The following is a 21086-nucleotide window of genomic DNA, read 5'->3' as shown; positions in this document are numbered from 1 at the left end:
TTGCTTTTCCTAAACAGTTACATCTACTAGTGCCAAAATCTAAAAAAATGACATTTCTGGTTTAGTTATTGTATTTATTGCCAATGAATTTGGATTGCTATTATTGCTCATATGGTACTCCCATTCATAACTGAGTAAATAATACCTATTACAACAATCAAAAGTTTAGGTCTCAAGATATATTAAAATCTTAAAAGGAATAATCCACCTAAAAATTGTATTCCTTTTAACATGTTACTTAACCCAAGTAGCTTGTAGTGATGGCCAAAAAAATGTTTAATGTAATTTTTCATGCAGAGCAGAGATAAAGTTTCTGATATAAGTCACATGCATGGTTATCAATGCTGGACAACCGCAAACAATATCAAAAATGATATGAAAAAAACTAGCATTCCTCATGTTGCATAATATACACATTATGTCACCCATTCACACACTTTCAGGAGAAGGTGGGTGCGGACGGAGGATGCCATCATCTATATGCTACACTAATCCCTCTTCCACTTAGACAGTAGCAGTAGTGCAGTTAGAATTATGTTTCTGGACTTCTCTAGTGCCTTCAACACCATCCAACCTTGGCTCCTTAGGGACAAGCTGACAGAGATGGGAATACATTCATACCTGTTGGCATGGATCACGGACTATCTTACAGACAGACCTCAGTATGTGCGGCTCGGAAACTGCAGGTCTGACTTTGTGGTAAGCAGCACAGGAGCGCCGCAAGGGACTGTGCCTCCTCCGGTCTGTTCAGCCTACATACATCGGACTTCTAATACAACTTGGAGTCCTGCCACATGCAAAAGTTTGCGGACAACACTGCTATCGCGGGCTGCATCAGGGGTGGGCATGAGGAGGAGTATAGGAACCTAATCAAGGACTTTGTTAAATGATGCGACTCAAAAATCAGCTGGTGGTGGATTTTAGGAGGCTCAGGCCCCTCCCGGACCCCGTGATCATTACAGGCGAGTGTGTGCAGAGGGTACAGACCTATAAATACCTGGGAGTGCAGCTGGATGATAAACTGGACTGATAATACTGATGCTCTGTGTAAGATAGGACAGAGCTGACTATACTTCCTTAGAAGGCTAGCATCCTTCAACATCTGCAATAAGATGCTGCAGATGTTCTATCAGACAGTTGTGGCGAGCACCCTCTTCTACGTGGTGGTGTGCTGGGGAGGCAGCATAAAGAAAAGGGACGCCTCACGCCTGTACAAACTGGTGAGGAAGGCAAGCTCTATTGTAGACACGGAGCTAGACAGTTTAACATCAGTGGCGGAGTGACGGGCGCGGAGCAAGCTCCTGTCAATCATGGAGATTCCACTGCATCCACTGAACAGTATCATCTCCAGACAGAGGAGCAGCTTCAGCGACAGCCTGCTGTCACTGTCCTGCTCCACGAACAGACTGAGGAGATCGTTCCTCCCCCACACTATGCGACTCTTCAATTCCACCGTTTTGTAAACGTTAATACTATACAAGATTATAGACTGTTATTCTTGCCTTGCACTCTCCACTTTGCATTTTTTTAACTTGCATTGCATTTTTATCACTTTAATTAATATTCTTTTTATCAGTATGCTGCTGCTGAAGAATGTGAATTTCCCCTTGGGGATTAATAAAGTATCTATCTTCAAAGTTCGAAACACATGTATTTTTACCAAAATATTGTCACATAAACCACCTTTGTAAAATGCTCTAATGAGCGAAAAGGGAAAGTATTCAGGTGCAACTAAGCTACTGAATTGTAGACCCGCCTTTCATTGTTAAATTTATATTCATATCTACAACTGGGGTACCTTGGGATTATTTAGCAGCAATCTGTGAAACTGCATAGAAAAACTGACCTTCTGCTTGTTGAAGCATCTCAGATATACAGAAGTACAAGGCATATTCACTTTCTGATAATGTTTTCACTCATTTTTCTTTTACTTTTTACGTGTAATTTTAATAGTCTCTCAGTGTACACTTTTTTGATATTATGTGTAATGCAATGTTAGCTAAACGAATAAGATGCTACTTAGCAAGACTCTTGACGGGGGGTTTTGGGAGTTGGTCAGTTTTTCGCGTTTTCAATTCAAATTTCAGGGCATATATGAGGGCGTTCAGTTTTTGTTAACAACAGTGTTTACTGGAAGTGGTTTATTTTAAATATATTTTAGTAAAAGTGTGTGTGTTTAGGAAGATTTGAACATTCAAATGGATGATTTAACACAGATTATGCTAAACAAATCGCGCAAGATTTTTTTCATTGACTTTTAGATATTGTTTGCTGTTGTACAGCATTGTTCACCATGGAAACTTATTACATTAAACATTTTATTTGTGGAGTATATGATCCATCCCAAAGCAAACTTTTATCTAATCGGGGGAAAAAGGATGGCCCGCTGGCATGCTTAAACAATTACTATAAAATCAAGACAGAATAGCACACTATTAATAGGTTGTCTGTTTTTGTTCACCCTAACACCCTCTTCAGCAGACTGAAGGACTTCTGAAAGCTGTAAGCAGTCTGGAAAACGCTTAACCTGAACAAAATTAAAAATTTTTCCATATACTTACTTTGAGCATTAAGTTTTTTCATTCGCTGCTCCACAGGATGATGGAAAAATCAACCCAAAAAAATTAGCAGAACAATGGTATTAGATACAAAATTGAGGCACATTATTTAATAAGATTTTATTACAAATAAAATAAAACCAATCAATCAATCTATGAGGAACAAGTATAATATGCTTAAAAAACAACTTTCAAGAATTTTAAAGGTCTATTATTAAGCCAGCTTTTAAACTGCCATTAAATAATGAGGTTCTGATATGTTGAAACATATTATGCAATCATTATAACATTTGGGCTTGGTTAATTTTCACTTTTATGATCGAATAAATAAAATACATGAGGCAAGATATTTAACAAGACTTTTAGCCCACTCATCTAATCTTTTTGTTTATTTAGTAACAAAAAAAAAAAAAAAAAAGTTTTAAATGTCTTCATCCTTGAATTGTTCAAAGTACCGAAGATGCTAATTTAAACAACCCTGCAACATTATGAAAATATATGACAGCACTGCAAAAAAATGCATTTATAAAATCTTTAAATGAGAGTTGTTTTGCTTTTATTCAGCAAAAACATCTGCCAATGAGGTAAGCAAAATTTCCTTGACTACAATTTTTGATAAGTCAATAATTCTTACAAGAAAACAAGATTTACTGTGATGATATGAATAATTTTCACTTGCTTAGATTTCATTTTTTGTAGTGTATATGGGTAGTGACGAGAATAAGGAAGGGACCAGCTACAAGGCAAACCTACACACTAATTTCTAACTAATTCCAAGCCAATTGAAACTTAACAATGAACCCAAGAGGGGATAAGAAATAGAAGTCCCCTCAGAAAATTGATATAAAAACAAGCTACCTGTACACATAGGGAAATCTAGTTTTGATCTGAAGTGAAGCATAAGGACCATAATTCAGAAATTGGAAAAAATAAAACAGTAACAATAATAATCTATTCTTAAATGGCATCAGTATGATACTGAAGTCAAGGGTCTAACAATGCATATGTGCTTCTCCCAACAGTAATGTAATGGCAAAAGTGAAAGAAAGAAAGAAAAAAAAAAAACGGTGATTTAGATTGATGTTAAAAATTGATGATCAATAGAGTCCACCTGGATCATAACTTGCCTTGCATAAATATACCGGTATGTTGAATGGATAACAACTTATTGACACAAACTGCATCAAAACGGTTTAACTTTTTAAGTAGCTCAATAAATATATATTTTTTTCATTCTAGGCAATATTTACATGGCCAAATTCTTAAGAGAAGTTGACACTTTTTTTTTTTTTTAATTTCTACACACATTAAATAAAGAAGGAAGCTTTCTATCGCTTCTGCAACATCTCTAGTGTCTGTTTGTTCCTAGCCTTTACAGGCACAGACAAAATTGTTCCTAGTTTCATTAGACTCTACAGGATGTCAAATCTAATTAAGTGCAGGCTATTTTAAACACCAACAATACTTTCTCTGTAGAATTGTAGGCCACATTCTATTCTTTATTTCCCATTATCTACATTCTCACATTTCCAGGACTACAGTCCTTTTAACTTAAAGGTACTATTTATGAAATTTAGAAATAATATGCGACTTCTAATTAATTTACAACTAAACAAAGATTGTTTCATTAAAATAAAACAAAAATTAGACAGTATATGACATATCTTCTAGTTCTGAATATAAAGGTATAATTTATGCATGGGGCAAACAGCACAATCTTAGTTTAAGGATGAAAGTGATTTCTCCAAGAATGACACAAAATTCACTTTTAGGTTTCTGGAAAAACAGAAATAAAAATAAATAAAACATACCCGTTTATGCTTGACTCCTAGTAAATGATTAATCAAATCCCTTTCAGAACTGCACTTCACATTGCAGTCCTAGAAGAAAAGACAAAAAATGCACTGCTAAAAATGTTTTCTGAAAGTGTGCCAAGAAGGCAAGAGTGAAAAAGAAGAATCCACTCAGCAAAACATCAGTCAACAGTTTACTTCCATTGTAAACACACTATTGGGGAGAACAAATTGCAAATGTATATGGTAGCTGCTGGGCTACTAGCTTTGCAAACCTGCGTTAGTCCAGGTACGTTTTCTGGTAGCCTAGCTTTATATACGGGGTGGGGGGTTACCTACAACTTTTAACAGCAATGTTTATTTGTAAAGTTTTGTTTTACACAAGTACATAGCACCCTTCTACCACAAAATAAACAATCTGTATTCTGGATGAGAATATTTTAGCAAATAGATGATTTTTTAAATGATGTCATGTGTAGGCCTTTTCCAAAATATAAAAAAATATTTTATCAAAAATTAACTGAAATGCTCCATTAATGCTGTATACTTACATTTTGTTTTCAGATCTAATTTACAACCCACCAATTAGTTTCTATGTCAAAAACATCATCAGTTTGACCTTCACGGTTATTCTTGGGAGCAATATGTCCTTTACGGTGTCACAAACTTTTAGCTGTCCACAGTCAATAGTTTAACTGTGATAAAGTTCAATGCAGCTGTATACATAGATCACTAAGAGGGTCCTCATGTTAGTAATGAAGAGGTTGTCAAACCTGAAAATGTCTGTTCCCACTCTGCAGTTTAATGGCTAACAGTAAGGGACATTTTCACAACCTCCAGTATACCCGTTAGCAGCCCAAAGCACACATCAGTTAAAGATGTGCATCTTATTTTTATGAGATTCCTCTCTATAACTGAATAAGGCAAGATCTGTTTGTAATGGTGCAAATCCAATCACATGTCTAAAGGTTAATGTCTATTTCCTAAGGCTAAATACTTGGAAATTTTTGACATATTGTTGGAACATTCAAGCCATTACGTGTGATCGCCAAGCTGTTGAATATTTCAGGTCACTTTCTCAATGGTAGGAGGCCCTCACAGTTGTTTAAAAACATAGTGTACTGCACCAAACAAACAGTGACTCAGAGGAGATCCTCCCCACCTTATCTTAACAAAATTAATAAATAAACCGACTTTTTCAAATGTTTGTCCCTGCGATTTGTTAATTATCATAGCAAAAGCTATTCTATTAGGAAACTGTAAATGTTTTAATACAAATGACATATCAAGATCTCCTTTGGTGTCTAATGTTATCCGTGGAAGATGTCCTACATTACCTTTCTTGTCGCCTGTTGAAATTTTACATATCAGAATTGTTTGACCAATTTTGAATACAACTAATCTTGTCCTATTGCATAGCCCATAACTCAGACATACATTATGCAATAATATTACGATACATCCTTCTTTCAACAATAATTCAACCAGTGGAAGACTGGACGGTGTTAACAGTTGTAGATATTCTACGGGATATTGTAAGTTGATGTTTTTTCATCTGCCGCACCATCACCACCATTTCAGCATAGTCTATTGACTGAATTTGCCATGTAACTGTTAGACAGTTTCCACGTTAATTTGTTTGACTTCATTGTTTCTCAGTGCTAGGATTGCCTGTGTACTCATTCCTTCGGTTGATAACCCTTCGGGATGAATTTCTTCTTTTATTAGGAACTTAAAGTGAGGAAAACGTAAAAATTTATAAGTGCTGAGAGCACAGGGACTGTGTGTGACAAATGCATTCACAAGAATAAGACACGAGAGGACCGTGGGCGTGGCCCGTTAAACAGAAATGGTTGAGGGGAGGGCGGGACTTGAAAAATCTCTTGACAAAAGTCCAAGCTCTTCTGAAGATTTTGTTTTATAAGAGAGAGATATGTTCTGTACTATCCAAACTGCTGTAGATTATGCAATCGTCACTACTTGGCTGAAAGTCAGTCATACAGGAGAATCACAGCAGTCATCAGACAGCATTTTGTTAAATTTAAGGCCCGCGACACCGAGAAGATTTTAACAGTGCATAGAATATCTTTCAAGCACAACCCCTCCTTTCTTCGTGACATAGGCTCAACCAATTCTAATCATTCCGTTAGTATTACTGAAGCCAACAATAATATAAAACAAATAAACTTTTCCCCTTATTCTACAAGCTTTAGAGGTAAACTCTAATCAGAGTCACACAAAAAGGACTCATACTGTGAGCTTAACTCGGCAACGTCTGAGATAAAAACAAAAATCTACACTGGTGTAGCAGATAACGCCAATCTGAGTTTATCTTGTATATTTCATGAAATGATTCGGCACTGCTTCTGCATTTGTTAGATATTGCAGAACAACTATTAAACAGCCCAATTTTATTGTGGTTTCTCACCATTCCAATCCTAAAATTAGTTTTCTCCAAAAAAAAAAAAAAAAAAAAAAAAAAGGACAGCTTTTATAAGAGATTTCTGGGGGCATTATTCATACAGCACTTTGAATTCCCTGACTCCATCCTATAGTTATTGCTACTTTGCTGCTAATTAAGTCCTTCTATCATTTGAAGTTATTTTCCATTTACAGTATTTCTGCCATAATACTGCTTGTACTTAAGATTACTTTCATACTTATCACTGGTACTAAAATAATAAAACAGTTTTCTTAGTCCTATTTTCCTATTTTTATCACACTAAACAAGTGGATATGATTTGTTTTTACCCTCACTGCCCCAGTTGCTTTACAGCTAATGCTTGTTTCTGCTACACAATTTCTTTATATTGCTCACTAGTGTGTGTGTGTGTGTGTGTGTGCATGCAGATCTATTAAACAAAAACAACATCAAAAACAGGTTGAGTATAATATTCTTGAGAGCGAGTGACAAGCATGTCTTCCTTCCACTTTCACAACCTGCTGCTTTATATTCAGCCCTTTGTTCATCATTCTGACACTTTGTAATAAGCCTCTCCTTGAAATAAACCATTTAGGGTACACAGTACTGTGCCTACATGATTGCGTATTTAAAAAAATTTCAGAATGCTACATGCAACTAAAACCCAGTGAATATTGGCAGGTCTGACATCAATTTTTTTTTAGGTTCTGCCCTCAAACAAATTAAGTGCAAACCAGGCTTTAGACAGGTGGTTATGGCAGTCTGACGCACAATAAGCAGCGGTCATTAAAAGTGACACCCATGTTATAATTGCACAAGAATCAGGTCTTTCATTTTTATTAAATTGTGTTTGATTAGGAAAATATTGCACGGACCAAAGATCCAAAACAGCCGATAGTTTGCCAGTCTTCGCAAGTCTGTAGCTTGGTTGTCGGGAATTAAAAACTGGTAGTCTTGGTCATTTTAATCATTATCCTGCTGCTGCAGTACGTGAATTTCCCCTTGGGATTAATAAATAATCTATCTATCTATCCGGACTACTAATTTTTCTATTCCTGCATTATAAATCCCACTCATCTTTTTACTTCTAGTGTAGGCCAATAAATGACAGAATTTACAGAAAGCACTATGTAAATATGACACTTCATCTCAAAGCTTTAATATTTCCTTAATATTTAAAAATAATAATTCCTTAATTCAGCTAAAATATTTATAAAAACAATATGAAAAAATAAATACTGTTTAATAGCATAAGCCTTTACAAACTTTACCACAGACAAATCTAATTAGCTCAGGTGACATAACTGGCCTGTAAACTAGGGTTGCCAAATTATATAAATATTAGGGTTTGAATATATTACAAATAAATAATATGTCCTTGTATGCTTTGTTACCATCATCAACATTTTTGCTTTTTTGTATTCACAGTGCATCTGCATAGCATGAAAGACGCAGCTTTACTTGGAAAACAGCTTTTTTTTTTTTTTTTTTTTTACAAAAATAGGATAGTGACATGATAGCAAAGAAAGTGACATGATCAAAGAGAAAAGTGGAATCAGGATGATTCACATACCTGTGATACTGTACATATAGCAAACCCATACAAAATTACGAATGATTATTTTACTCTCCATCCCACTACTCTGCTATGCTCCTTCCTGGAGCTTGGATGCAAAAGGCATGAAGTGTCCATTACATAAATTTCATGTAAGCTGAGGCACAGTGAGTCTACTGTGTTTCACAAATGGAGTTAATGATTGGCCCAAATGATTCATTGTAATGATCTTTAATTATGTCCTCCTTATATTTTTGTTCCGCAAAAAACTTCAAATAACATCAGCTTTAAAAAAAAGCAGCTTGAGGAAGATCAAGTGTGTGGAGCAGCATTATAATTTTGTTTTCTGTTTATAAATAAAAAATTTAAAAACATATTTTAACTATTAAATTGTTCCACAGGTCTGTGGCATTTTTTTTTTTTTTGTTTTGCAGAAAAACAAACATATGTTACTGAAATTAGGCTAATTAATAACCAACAGAAGTAAACTGCAATAAGACATACCTGGCAAACCCAAACACCAGTTCTATTTGCAACTGGGTTTTTCTTTGTTTTCCCTTTACACATATTGGGTTGAGTCAGTGCCATCGGGTTTCCCTCCTGTTTTTCAGGAAAAATAAATCCGGAGTTTTCACCAACTTCATCAGATGTAAAATCAAAATTCATCTTTTCAGTTTATACTTGGTTGAGCTAAAAAAAAAAAAAATAAAAAGGGAAAAGGATGATATTAAACAAAGTAACAGAAAACTAAATTTTTCAATTGTGAGAGAATGGGGTTCTTGATGAAAACTTTGGTGGGTTAAGCTGGTGCACGGAATACATTAGCCTGCAATACACAAAGGAAAACATGCAACTAAAAAACACAAGAAGAAAATGATGCATTTTATACATTAAAGAAAGCACATCATCTGTACAGTAGAATGAACAACTATTCTTACATTCTTTAGCATTTTACATGCAAGCTTATATCAAAAGTAAATTAACATTAAGAACAGCAGATACTATGCACTGAAACAAAATCTATACTGCAACAAAATATCTACCTGTGCTCTCTTTTTGATAAGCTAACAGTTGTTGTTTAAGTCAATGGAAACACATACTACAAATGTCATGTTCCAATCAAGGCAGTAGAAGAATGTTTCTTTGCACACTTTTTCTGTTGCTTGCGCATGAGAGGGTAGAATTTCAGTGCCTGACCCATTGTGTTATTGTGTGATACCACAGCACAAGGCTTAGTGACTTTCATGTTTCCCCTAGAGATGAACATTGACAATTGCTGCACTGGACTATTCCCGATGATCACAATTATTTTGACTTTCTGATGCATAAAAATTGTTCCCCCGCTGCAGCTTTACACAACTGAAGCCACCTCGTACATCATAGCGGTTCAGTCATACTGTGCCATATGCGTCAATTTCATTATCCCTGTCAACATCTGATTACCAATTCACATCGTCATCACTATTGCTTGATTTGACTACTGGTTCAGTTTCAGTTGGTTTTAAAACTGACTTTACATTTTTTTGTTTACAAACTATTCTCATGTTTAGGTTAATGGATTTGCCCCACTCATGAATATTTATGATACACTTTACATCAGATCATAACAGCTTAACCCAACTTACGCTGAGGCTCAACTATATTTATGTAGAATTCCAAAACTAACAGATGCTCAGAGGTTAAAAAAACTTGAAAGCAGGTAGTCTCCAGGTGTGAGTGACAATGAATAAGTGGCTCCTCTGTTAGGACAGTGAATTTTAAAATTATCTGTCTTTTTCACTTCAACTAAAGGTATCACTAAAAACAAGCTGGACACAGCTCTAAAGCATCACTAGGGCAACCCCCATACTTACCAGCTAAACGAGTTTGACCACTTTACTCTTCCCTACACACCACTTACAAGAGACAGTGCTGCGAACAAACCAAAAACTGTATGAATTAGAGGGCTATAGAATGTCAGAGACTTTGGTTAATAGTCCCTGATTAGCAGCCAAGATAAATAACAAAAAAAAATGGAGAAATAAAAAAAAAAAAAGTCCACAATGCCTACACAGGCTTGTGCTGAATCTGAGGCACTTAACTGGTTCACTAACATGACCCCCAGTGTCATACTAATCACTCCTCGGGTCTAACTCAAAATGTAGCTGCAGATGTTTTCTTTACCCAATATATACCATTCTAAACCAGCTTAATCAAATTCAGAGTCAAAAAGGGCTGGAGCATATCCCATCAGCAATGGAAGCAAGGCTGGAACACATTCTGGACTGGGTTCTAGTCCACTGTAGGGCACACTTATGGACACACTGACACTGTGCCATTTTAGATTAACCAATTAATTTTAAAAACCAATTTTATGGGATTTGAGACAAAATCACCTACTCACAGGAATATGCAACCTGGTGCAGCATTGAATCCTGCACACCGAGACGTGCCTACTAATATGTAATATTTATGCTGTCCAATTTGTAAATTGCTTTTATTGGAAAATGTTAGGTAATGTGCATGTTTGTGGTATGAAAGTTAGACATGTCTAGGCATACAGGTCAAAGTTAGATAAATTTGACCCAAATTTTAAAAATTAAATTCATAGGGGTTTACACCAATGTATGTGAAACAAGGACCAGAAGGATAAGGTACACAGTAAAGTCACTAATGTATAATATATGTGTAGAAAAAAATGTAAATCTACATGAAATCAGAGGCCAACCATCTCCGATTGGCTTCATACTTTACGAAAATGTTGTTCGAAAAAAACATGCATGCAAAATTGTAGGCTTGTTATGTTCTTTAATTTCTGGTGTGAAAAGGCAGCATGGTCCGAAGTTTATTTGTTTGGTTTTTATATAGTAGCACTTGTTTGTTCAAAGTTGCACAAGTCATAAGTTTTAAACTGTTAATGCTAGACATGTTAATTCTCTCTTTAGTGTTAAATGTCTTTAAATTACAAAACACTTGGGCCAAAGGTGCATAAATCACAGGTTATGGCTTGCTGAAAATTGCAAAACTTTTGTGCTGTACAGTAACTGTTGCTAGCAATATTTCTACACTAAAACATACATTTCAAATTTTTAAATGTGTTACTCGGGTTATACTTCTTTAGCAACTAGGTGTCCTTCTGAAACATTGCAATTTTCAGTAGCAGTGGTTTTTTAGCAAAATTAGGGGCAATGCTCCTTTTCAAATCCTCCAAATTTCATAAAGAAATGAAAATACTGTACAAACAAAATTTTGCACACTAGTTACTGCGTACATGGGAATTACTTTCCGCATGCATGAAGCAAATCGCAGATGGTCAAATGGAACATTTTCTAAAACCTGTTGATTTGACACGGATTGACTCAAAATTCTTCCCATATACACAATATAAAGCGCGATCTTAAATCTGTTGGAGTTACTTTAACACTAGTGATTCTGCTTAGTTTTAAAACTTGTAACCTTAATCTCATATCTAATCTTACTTGATCTGTTACTGAATGATGTGCTAAAGAATTCTGTCCATTGAAGCCATTTTTTGTTTCCGTTCCTTGCCATTTTTGCAGCTAGCAGATCCTCATTGTAACAGCCCACGAAGGCTAAAATTTCGTTTTCTACAATAAAGTTATTGGTTATTAAAATCGCTAACAAGAGAACAACAGGATGTTCACTAGACGTAAAGAGCTTATTTCCGTATCTATACACTACCCGTTATATTGAAGTCAAATCTACGGCAGAATTTTGATGCTATCATTCTGTTTAGACTTTTATATCATTTTGAGACCAGCGTCTCTCTTAACAACCCGTCCCCTCGATTTTAAAGACATTTTTTCTAGTTAATCTGTTTTGGATTCAACACAATACTCGCCTTATGATGTTCGTTCAGCTATTATTGTGAACGACTTCTAATGCTTTTCAGACTTCAAAACAGAAGAAACAACCGACCAGCTAGTACATTTTCAAGAGGGGTCCAGCTGCGAACCTCAGAACCTCCACGATTAAGCAGCTACACTAGACAACCAATCAGAGTGCGTCTTTATATCACATGGTTTAATGTGGCTGTTCCGCCGGAAAGCCAATCCGAGTGCGTCATTATGTCACATGGTTTAGACCGTGGAGAGGTGAAGAGCCAATCGACAGCAAATCACATTGCAACTTTATGTCACATGGTTACACACTAGGCGCGGTGTCTTGACCCGATCTGCGTGCCTGTCGCTACCCGATTTGCGTGCCTACCCGATTTGCGTGCGCAGGCGTTGTCGCTTGTCGCTACCCGAGCAGCAGTGCCTACCCGATTTGCGCGCGCATGCGCAGAGCTTTACTATTACGACCCTGTCCGATCTGCGTTTTTTACTTTGCGACATGAGTCCCCATCCGATTTGTCTCGCGCACGCGCTCTCTGCTTAATTAAAATTCATTTCACGACGCTACCCGATTTGTTCTGCGCATGTCGAATGTTTTACGTCACTCGTCAGGTTTGACTTGTATTTACGAGTCATTTTTGTGTTGTCGTTTACCGACGTCTTTAAGTGGACTTGTTACTGGAAAAGATGGCAACTTTTGAATTTTATAACGTCATGGAAGATGTGTCGCCTGAAAAATTTAACTCCGGTCGAATGAAGAGGGAGCGAAATGAAATGCGACGTGTGTCTGTGAACTTTATAATGGCCATCTACAGCTTTTTGTAAGTACATCACTTTTAGTTAAACCACTTCGTAATCTCGTGGTTTAATCGTAAAAATCACAGCATTTTCCGTGTTTGGGTTAATGGATCAATAGATATATGTCATTTATTTCGTAACACCCTATTAGCATTTGGTGATGTGTTTCTTTTAACATTTGTCCACATTTTTTATATTAAAGAGCGAACGGCGTGCTAATAATTGAGCAAAACGATGTAATCGAGGTGTCGAATTCGGAATAGAATTAGGAGTGCACGTCTAACACTCGATCGGTGTAAAGTGTGCCCTCCAAAGCCATCTTTTTTATTATGTTGATATCAGATTACATCAATGCAATAGTTTTTCCATAATAAAGTTAACAAATTATAACGATGAAGGCTATATTACATACAAGAGTAGCAACAACTAAGTTATTACAAGAATGCAGGATGCAGATAATAGCATTACAAATTGTTAATGGATTTCTTTAACCTTATTTAGTAGAAAAAAATTCCATGGTTGAAAACAGGCAATTTTAAAATTTATATCCAAAGCCATCAGAGAAGTGTGGTGTGCGTCTGATGTGGCACAGTGACAGGCTGGGCACCTGCTGTTGTCATGTGTTATAAGCTTATAGAAGTACACATACATACATTTAACTGAATATAATGGAGGAGCCTTGCTCCTTAGAGATAACTTATTTCTTATTGCTGCAGTTAGAAAAACAATGCCCCTTTTATTGTATTTTTTTGTCTTGACCCTACAGGATGCCCGGTGGTAACCAGCCTTCCAAGTGGCTGAACAGATGCCAGTGTACCCGAATTCTGAGACACAACTGGATGTTCTTTTCTTCTGTTTTTAAGATTTCCAGTTCAAGATGATGTGCAGTTCATGTTAGATTTGCTATTTCTACAGGTAAGACGTTTGAGGCTTCCAGTTTCAGAAGTAATTTGTGCACAATTCCTGCAAAGCCTCCCCATATTTATTACTTGATCTGTAATACTTTGCTGCCTTAAATACTGTACTGTATGTCTGCTCACTCTGTCCAGTAACTAACACTGCTTTTTAATTTTAGACAGAAAGCCTCAGAGTGTGAATCCTCACAAACACAGAGACTGAGGTGCATTAGTACCAGCAGTCACTAAACAGGAATGTTGTTCTGTTTTGCAAAATAACATTTATGTTCTTAAGTTACTGTGCTTTGTTGTTGGATTTTGAAAGAACCGAGACTTAATTTTAAATTAATACGAAACTAAGGTAGGAGTGAAAAACAAAGAACACATTAGAAGTTCAGATATACAGAGATTGTAACACAATGTCTACTGTATGTGTAATGTAAAAGGAAAAAAATGATGTTACATACAATGACAGTTAAGTTGGGGTTCTTTCAAAATCCAACAAAAAAAAAAACACAATTAAGAATAATATTATTAGTCAGACTTTAGCAGACCTTTATCCATTGTGATGGTTTACTTTGGTAATAATTGATCTACAGGTGAACCAAGAAAGAAGGCAGAATAAGAAGTAAGGGTACACTTTATTAATGTTTGAACTCTGTGAGTGAATATCTACTGTGTTTATGTTTTTAACAGTTACAGTGAAGTAGAAGAGTCCGCTCGTGTTATGGAGCAGCAGTTAAAGAAGAAGGACGGAGAGATGTGTGCCATGTTGAAGTAGCGGCTGGCCCTCCTGACACTTCTAGAATCCTCCATCTCAATCTCTGGTCTGATGTGCTGTGCCTTTGCCAAGTGATCACAAGGTATTGGCCTTTTTGTCTCGGTCTCATTACACTGGCTGTCTGTCTCACTTAAAATTTGTTTTAAGGTTCTATTAAATAATTAAAAGGTTTTGAGTATTTTGGACCCTGCCTGTATTTTGGAGTGTCTGCTCCCAACATCTGTTTTCTGAAACGTTGCTTTGCTTTTTATTCCAAGATCAACCATAAAAACTGGCAGCTTTCTATACTCGTGCAACAAAATCTGGAGTGCTTTGCCAATAGAGAAGTGCCAGGCTACAAATGTCAAGCATTTCGAAAAACTTACTTGCATTGGTTTTAATAGTTTAGAAATGGTGCTGTGTACACTTTATAAGCTCTGCACTGGGCACTAACCTCTGCTGTTTTTCTCTGTTGTTTTTTCCCAGTTTATTGCAGTGGTGCCCCCATGCGTCCCCACCGTCTGTTACATCAACTCCAACTGCCTGTGACAGAAGAAAAGTTCACAAGACGTCCTGAAATGGAATTGTGATTGGACTGAGACGGCCACAATCATGTATGCTGGGATGTACAAAGGGAGCCGTGTGGGCTTTGGCTTGGGACCCCCAGAGGTTTTTTATCTCCAGTGTCCTTGAAGGCTGCAAGTTTGTCTTTGTCCCCAGCCATTTGACCAGGCAGTGTATTTATTACAAAGGACAAGGACCCCTCCATTTGCTTCTCATTTACTTTTATAATGCCTTCAGTTTTCTTTGTAACTGTTGTGAACGCTGGCCCCGGCACAGACAGACAGACAGCATAATTTTGTCCACCACACTGTTTATTTACACTATTTACAACGTACAAAGTCACGTGCACTCACAAAACCCCAGTGCCTTCTGCACCGATTCCCCCAAGTCCAGGGCCCACAGTCCTGTGCCTTTGTCCTGGCCGCCTCCTGTCCGCTCTCCAGCTCAGTCCTTCTTCCTCCCGACTTCCACCAATCACTGGAGGGAGGCGGCCCCTTATATAGTGCCCCGGATGAGCCCCAGGTGCTTCCGCCTCTAGCCACCAAGCGTGGCGGAAGTGTCGGCTGTCTTCCTGGCAGCTCTCCGGGTGCCACACAAGTCTTCCCCCCGGCACTTCCTGGTGTGGCGGAAGTGCCGGGCTCCCGGGATAATCAGGCACCGGGCGCCGCCTGGCGGTGGCCACGGGTCCCTACAGGGTTGGGCTTCAAAGCCCTGTACCTGAGGCCCCGTGCCTAACCAGGACGGACGCCCCACTCTGTCTGGAGGAGGCACTCGCCTCCTCCGGTCCTCAAGCGTCCCGGCCGGGCTCCTGCCCCGACCGCAACCGCGACGGGATAAACCGGCATCGGAGCGCCGCCTGGCGGTGACCACGGGCCCCTACAGGGAAGGGCTTCCATGCCCTCAACCCGTGGCCCCAACAGAACCAGGACGGGCGCCCCTCGCGGTCTGGAGGAGGCACAAGCCCTCCTCACGCCCTCCTGGGCGTCCTGGCCGGGCTCCAGCCCGGCCGGGGCCACAGTGCCCCACCGCTAGCGAGGACACGTGTGTCCGAGCGACACAACCCGAAAGGGCAGCACGTCCCCAGCGAGGGTCCTACTATGTCCCCAGGGTCCAACACGGCACCCTGGGACATCTGTCTTCGCACCCTCGCCGCGCAAACGCCCCCTGTGGTCTGCGCCGCTCTACTCGCTGTTCCCCAGCGGGTCACCGTAGTCCTCCCGGCGTGGAGCACTCCAGCGAGCGCCGTCCAGGCGGGCAGGTCCCGCCGACGCCGGCCTCAGCGCCGCCGGGCTTCGGGCCTGTAAAATAAAGAAAAAGAGGGCCAGAAGCACAGCGAGGACACTCATCCCGAGCGCCCCGTCGGTCTCCATATCGACCGTGCTCCTGCCCCCTCCGACAGCCCCCAACTTGCCTGCTGAAGTCCTCCGCCGCAGGTTCCATGCCCGTCCTCGTCCGCGGCACCAAGATCGCAGGCGGCTCGCCCTAGCCGCCCAGGGGATCTCCTCTGCCCACACAGAGGACGGCCCTTCTCCGGACGCGCGCACCCAGCGCCGCGCCCTCTCCTATCGGAAGAACCGGCATTCACCCTTCGGTTCCTCCTTCTTTTCTTGGACGCTGGACGGTCTGGGTCTGAGCACAGCAAAGCTCAAATCCAGCCCCGTCTGCGTCCAGGCAGAGCGACAGGAGACAGTTGCAGGCTTGGAGCGCAGGGCGCTAGGACCCAGGGCACTCAGCAGCCCGATCCTACCAGCCCCTGCATATTCGAGCTCCTCGCCTCGCTAGCTGTCTGCACCGCGGCGTCTGCTGTCGGGAGGTTGCTTACTTGGAGCTGATCGTCCCGTAAACGGTCACAGCCATGTTCGGCAAACCTCCCCGCTTGCTCTACGGGAACGGCAACACTCACCACTCCCGCCGTGTTCTGCCTGCCTCCGGTTCCAGCGCCGCGCCGATCCTCCGTCTCACTCGGTGTCTTTCTCGACGCGACCGCCATCTCCATCAGCTGCTCGCACTGAGCGGCGAGAACACGTAGCAGCTCCTCTAAAGACGGCTTGGCGGGCCGAAGGGACTCCTCCGACACACGCCGAGCCGCTGGTGGAGAGAGAGAGACAGACGTCGGTGAGCTTACCTGTTGATCGGCTCCACGCGCCGCCTGCCTCCTCTGGGCCACTCCCTCTGGCCCAATCGGGTCCTTCTCTAACACGAGACTGGCATTCCTTGGGCCCGCCTCTATCCAATCATCGGCGGGCACGCAAGACACACCGCCAATCCCGTGCCTGTCAGCGGCTGGACCTCCGCCCGCGCCATCTTGCCTCCCCTGCTCCGAGTGCGGAGACGTGCCTCCTCACCGGCGTTGTAACTGCGGCGATCCCTTGAGCCGCAGCGGCTCCGAATCCGCAGCCCTCTTCGCTGCCTCCGTCGCCGCGCTGCCGACAGCCCGTGGCCCGGCGTGCCTCGGCCACGGACGCGGATCCGCCCGGTCCCTCCTGCTGAAACAAAGGTAAGTCCGACCCGAAGGGCCGAGCAATTGCAGGGCAGGGCACTCACCTCCCGAATCCCGTCGTGCGAGGCCCCGCCTCGGTGTGGCCTTCAGTGAAGCAACGCCCGGCCTGGCTGTCCGTCCCGACAGCGCGACTGAGCCCGCTGCGCCCCGGCGATGCCGACTTCTCCTCCGCACCCGGGGAAAGCAATCCCGCTGACCGGTGGCGGTTTCTGGTCGAACGCCCCGCTGGTTGTACCGCCGCTCCCGCTGCCAGTGTGTGGTCCGCTGCTGCGCCGGGCCGTTCACAGAATTATGTTGTTTTACCTCAGGTCCCCGCCTTGAACCAGGCGGAGTATCCTGCCGACTACGCCACTGTGAACGCTGGCCCCGGCACAGACAGACAGACAGCATAATTTTGTCCACCACACTGTTTATTTACACTATTTACAACGTACAAAGTCACGTGCACTCACAAAAACCCCAGTGCCTTCTGCACGATTCCCCAAGTCCAGGGCCCACAGTCCTGTGCCTTTGTCCTGGCCGCCTCCTGTCCGCTCTCCAGCTCAGTCCTTCTTCCTCCCGACTTCCACCAATCACTGGAGGGAGGCGGCCCCTTATATAGTGCCCCGGATGAGCCCCAGGTGCTTCCGCCTCTAGCCACGCCCAAGCGTGGCGGAAGTGTCGGCTGTCTTCCTGGCAGCTCTCCGGGTGCCACACAAAGTCTTCCCCCCGGCACTTCCTGGTGTGGCGGAAGTGCCGGGCTCCCGGGATAATCAGGCACCGGGGCGCCGCCTGGCGGTGGCCACGGGTCCCTACAGGGTTGGGCTTCAAAGCCCTGTACCTGAGGCCCCGTGCCTAACCAGGACGGACGCCCCCACTCTGTCTGGAGGAGGCACTCGCCCTCCTCCGGTCCTCCAAGGCGTCCCGGCCGGGCTCCTGCCCCACCGGCAACCGCACGGGATAAACCGGCATCGGGCGCCGCCTGGCGGTGACCACGGGCCCCTACAGGGAAGGGCTTCCATGCCCTCAACCCGTGGCCCCCAACAGAACCAGGACGGACGCCCTCGCGGTCTGGAGGAGGCACAAGCCCTCCTCACGCCCTCCTACGCCCCGCCGGCTCCAGCCCGGCCGGGGCCACACTGTATATTTTTGTACAGCAATTTGAGCTGCACTTGTAAGCAAAGGTGATATAGAAATGTTATTAGTGAACTAATATTAAAGGACAGATCAGGAAAAATATCAGTTTAAACAGAACAGAATTTTTATGGAATATTGCTGGATAAGAACTCTGACTCTGAGTAGCATCTTGTTCATAAAGCTAAAATAGCATTTTTCCTTTTTTGACAAATTTAATGATTTACTTTTATTGTGTTCAAAACCTTGGCTAACATTTTTTTTTTTAAATACTGTAGTAAGGTAAAAAATCTGTAAATATATTTGTGTTCTCCTTCCCTAATAGTTTTTAACACCACCCCTTGTTGGCCATTTTCATTGTAGTTGTGTTCTAGTTAAATGCATTTATCATTTATACATCTTTATGATTACTGAATTTTCTACTCATAATATATATATACATATAAAATGGGTGTGTGTATAATTTGTTTGTGTGTGTCCTGCGGTGGGTTGGCACCCTGCCCAGGATTGGTTCCTGCCTTGTGCCCTGTGTTGGCTGGGATTGGCTCCAGCAGACCCCCGTGACCCTGTATTCGGATTCAGCGGGTTAGCAAATGGATGGATGGACACCTTTATGATTACTGAATTTTCTACTCATAATATACTGTATACATATAAATATGGGTGTGTGTATATATATATATATATATTTTTTTTTTATTTGAGAAACATTGTTCACAGATCTTTCACTTTTATTTTTAAAAATACCATTTATTTCTTCAATAAAAAAATGTATGAATAAGTGTCTTGTATATTCCTTTTTCAAAGTTGTAAAAATGAACTGGCTCTGTATCAATATGGGTGAATAAAATCACTGACATAAGACGAGGAGTCTGCACACAAACAGCGCTGTGTTATGTTAATTAAACTTGTAAGAAAGAATATCACTGCCCTCAGTCAACATGGTGTTCATCATAAACTGAACTACTTCATGCTGTTTAAATTCTGCGCAGTTAGTGGAGAATATTTTATTTTACAGCTGTTAAATTCAGTTCAGTTTTATTATATTAATAGGTAAGTTGGTTTCTCAGCAGGTTTTACAGAGACGCCTTGAAATAACATTAAAAACACATCTTAAAGAACAAATGAATTACAAATATGAACTATAGCAGCAAGCACTTACTGTAAAAAATAAAATATCAAATAGATTGATTCAAGTGATAACGGAGCACTTGCTTAATTTAAGTCTGTGGGTATAAAGTTAAACTTCTCTGTAAGATTAATAGCCATTGGAATAAATGAGGATTTGAACCGGTGGCTTTATGCTCTTCATTTCTTCAGCATCTGACCTGACTGCACAACTGAGAACGAATGAAAGAATTTTAACAAGTTGGACAGTCACAGTTAATACTAAGGGGGACAGTCGGCACAATGCCATGCAACACAGTGTTAATTCTTTTCTTATTTTTTGAAAAAGGATCATGTATCCAACCAGTTTTATAGAAATATATTAGGTTTTGTAAATCTGATGCTTTAAGACAAATGGCAATTTTATTAATAATAATTGACGTCTAAGGATATTTTTTAACAAACACAATTTGCTCATATGAGGGAAATTCCAACAATAGATCAAAACGGAAAAGAAACTTTATATGATTTATTACATGAGTGGAAAATAAAAACACTACATACTTTATATATATATATATATATATATAGTACCTGCTAAATAATACAAAGAGTACACAGCATGTGTTTCGCCGTAATTGGGGCTCATCAGGTGTGCACACCTAAGCTTCTTACGGCGATCGAACATTGGTCATCAACGTTACGCCACAAAGGCTGCTTCGTTTATTTTGCAGGATGAATATTTTTATTATAGTCAACTAACGTGGAACTAAAATGAATAAACCGTAATGTCAAGTTGTACTGCATGCATCGTTGACGGAGTGCTGGAGTTGGCCACTGTAGCTGACCATATCATGGTCTACTGCCTCCACTGCTTGTGCTGCATGGTCCTCGTTCCACCGTGCCAGACCTTCCAGCAGATAGGCCTGAAAGTGGGCCACACTCGCTAAAGTGCCTGAAAGACATGGTGAGAGAGAGATAAAAATGCAATGCTATCCACTCCCTCACACAACACAGGTCAAAAGTATAGGTTTCTGGGCACCCTTACCAGGTATGAAGCGGTCCAGATGCGGGTGGAACGACTCCAAGGAAGTTGAACCTTGCACACACCTGAACACCTGCAGCGTGATCCCCCCTTTGACCAGCCGCCCGGTCTGCATGTACAAGTGCAATGGAGGTGGAGC

The 21086-nt window shown here is 41.0% G+C and overlaps 1 protein-coding gene across 2 annotated transcripts in view; it reads right to left on the bottom strand.

Moving 5' to 3' along the window:
- LOC120515804 overlaps positions 1-12299 on the bottom strand; it is an 85395-nt gene extending 73096 nt beyond the window's left edge. For both annotated transcript variants that reach the window (XM_039737120.1, XM_039737121.1), the window contains exons 1-4: positions 12170-12299; positions 8833-9018; positions 4370-4438; positions 2562-2586 (exon numbers count right to left, since the gene is read on the bottom strand). In XM_039737120.1, coding sequence (XP_039593054.1) covers positions 2562-2586; positions 4370-4438; positions 8833-8994 — 256 coding nt within the window. In that variant the 5' untranslated portion in view covers positions 8995-9018; positions 12170-12299. The remainder of the gene's footprint in view (positions 1-2561; positions 2587-4369; positions 4439-8832; positions 9019-12169) is intronic.
- Positions 12300-21086: the final 8787 nt, after the last annotated feature.

This window comes from Polypterus senegalus, chromosome 15 (genome assembly GCF_016835505.1).
Source record: "Polypterus senegalus isolate Bchr_013 chromosome 15, ASM1683550v1, whole genome shotgun sequence".
Taxonomy (NCBI): Eukaryota; Metazoa; Chordata; class Cladistia; order Polypteriformes; family Polypteridae; genus Polypterus; species Polypterus senegalus.
This window is presented reverse-complemented; position numbering and strand designations above follow the sequence as displayed.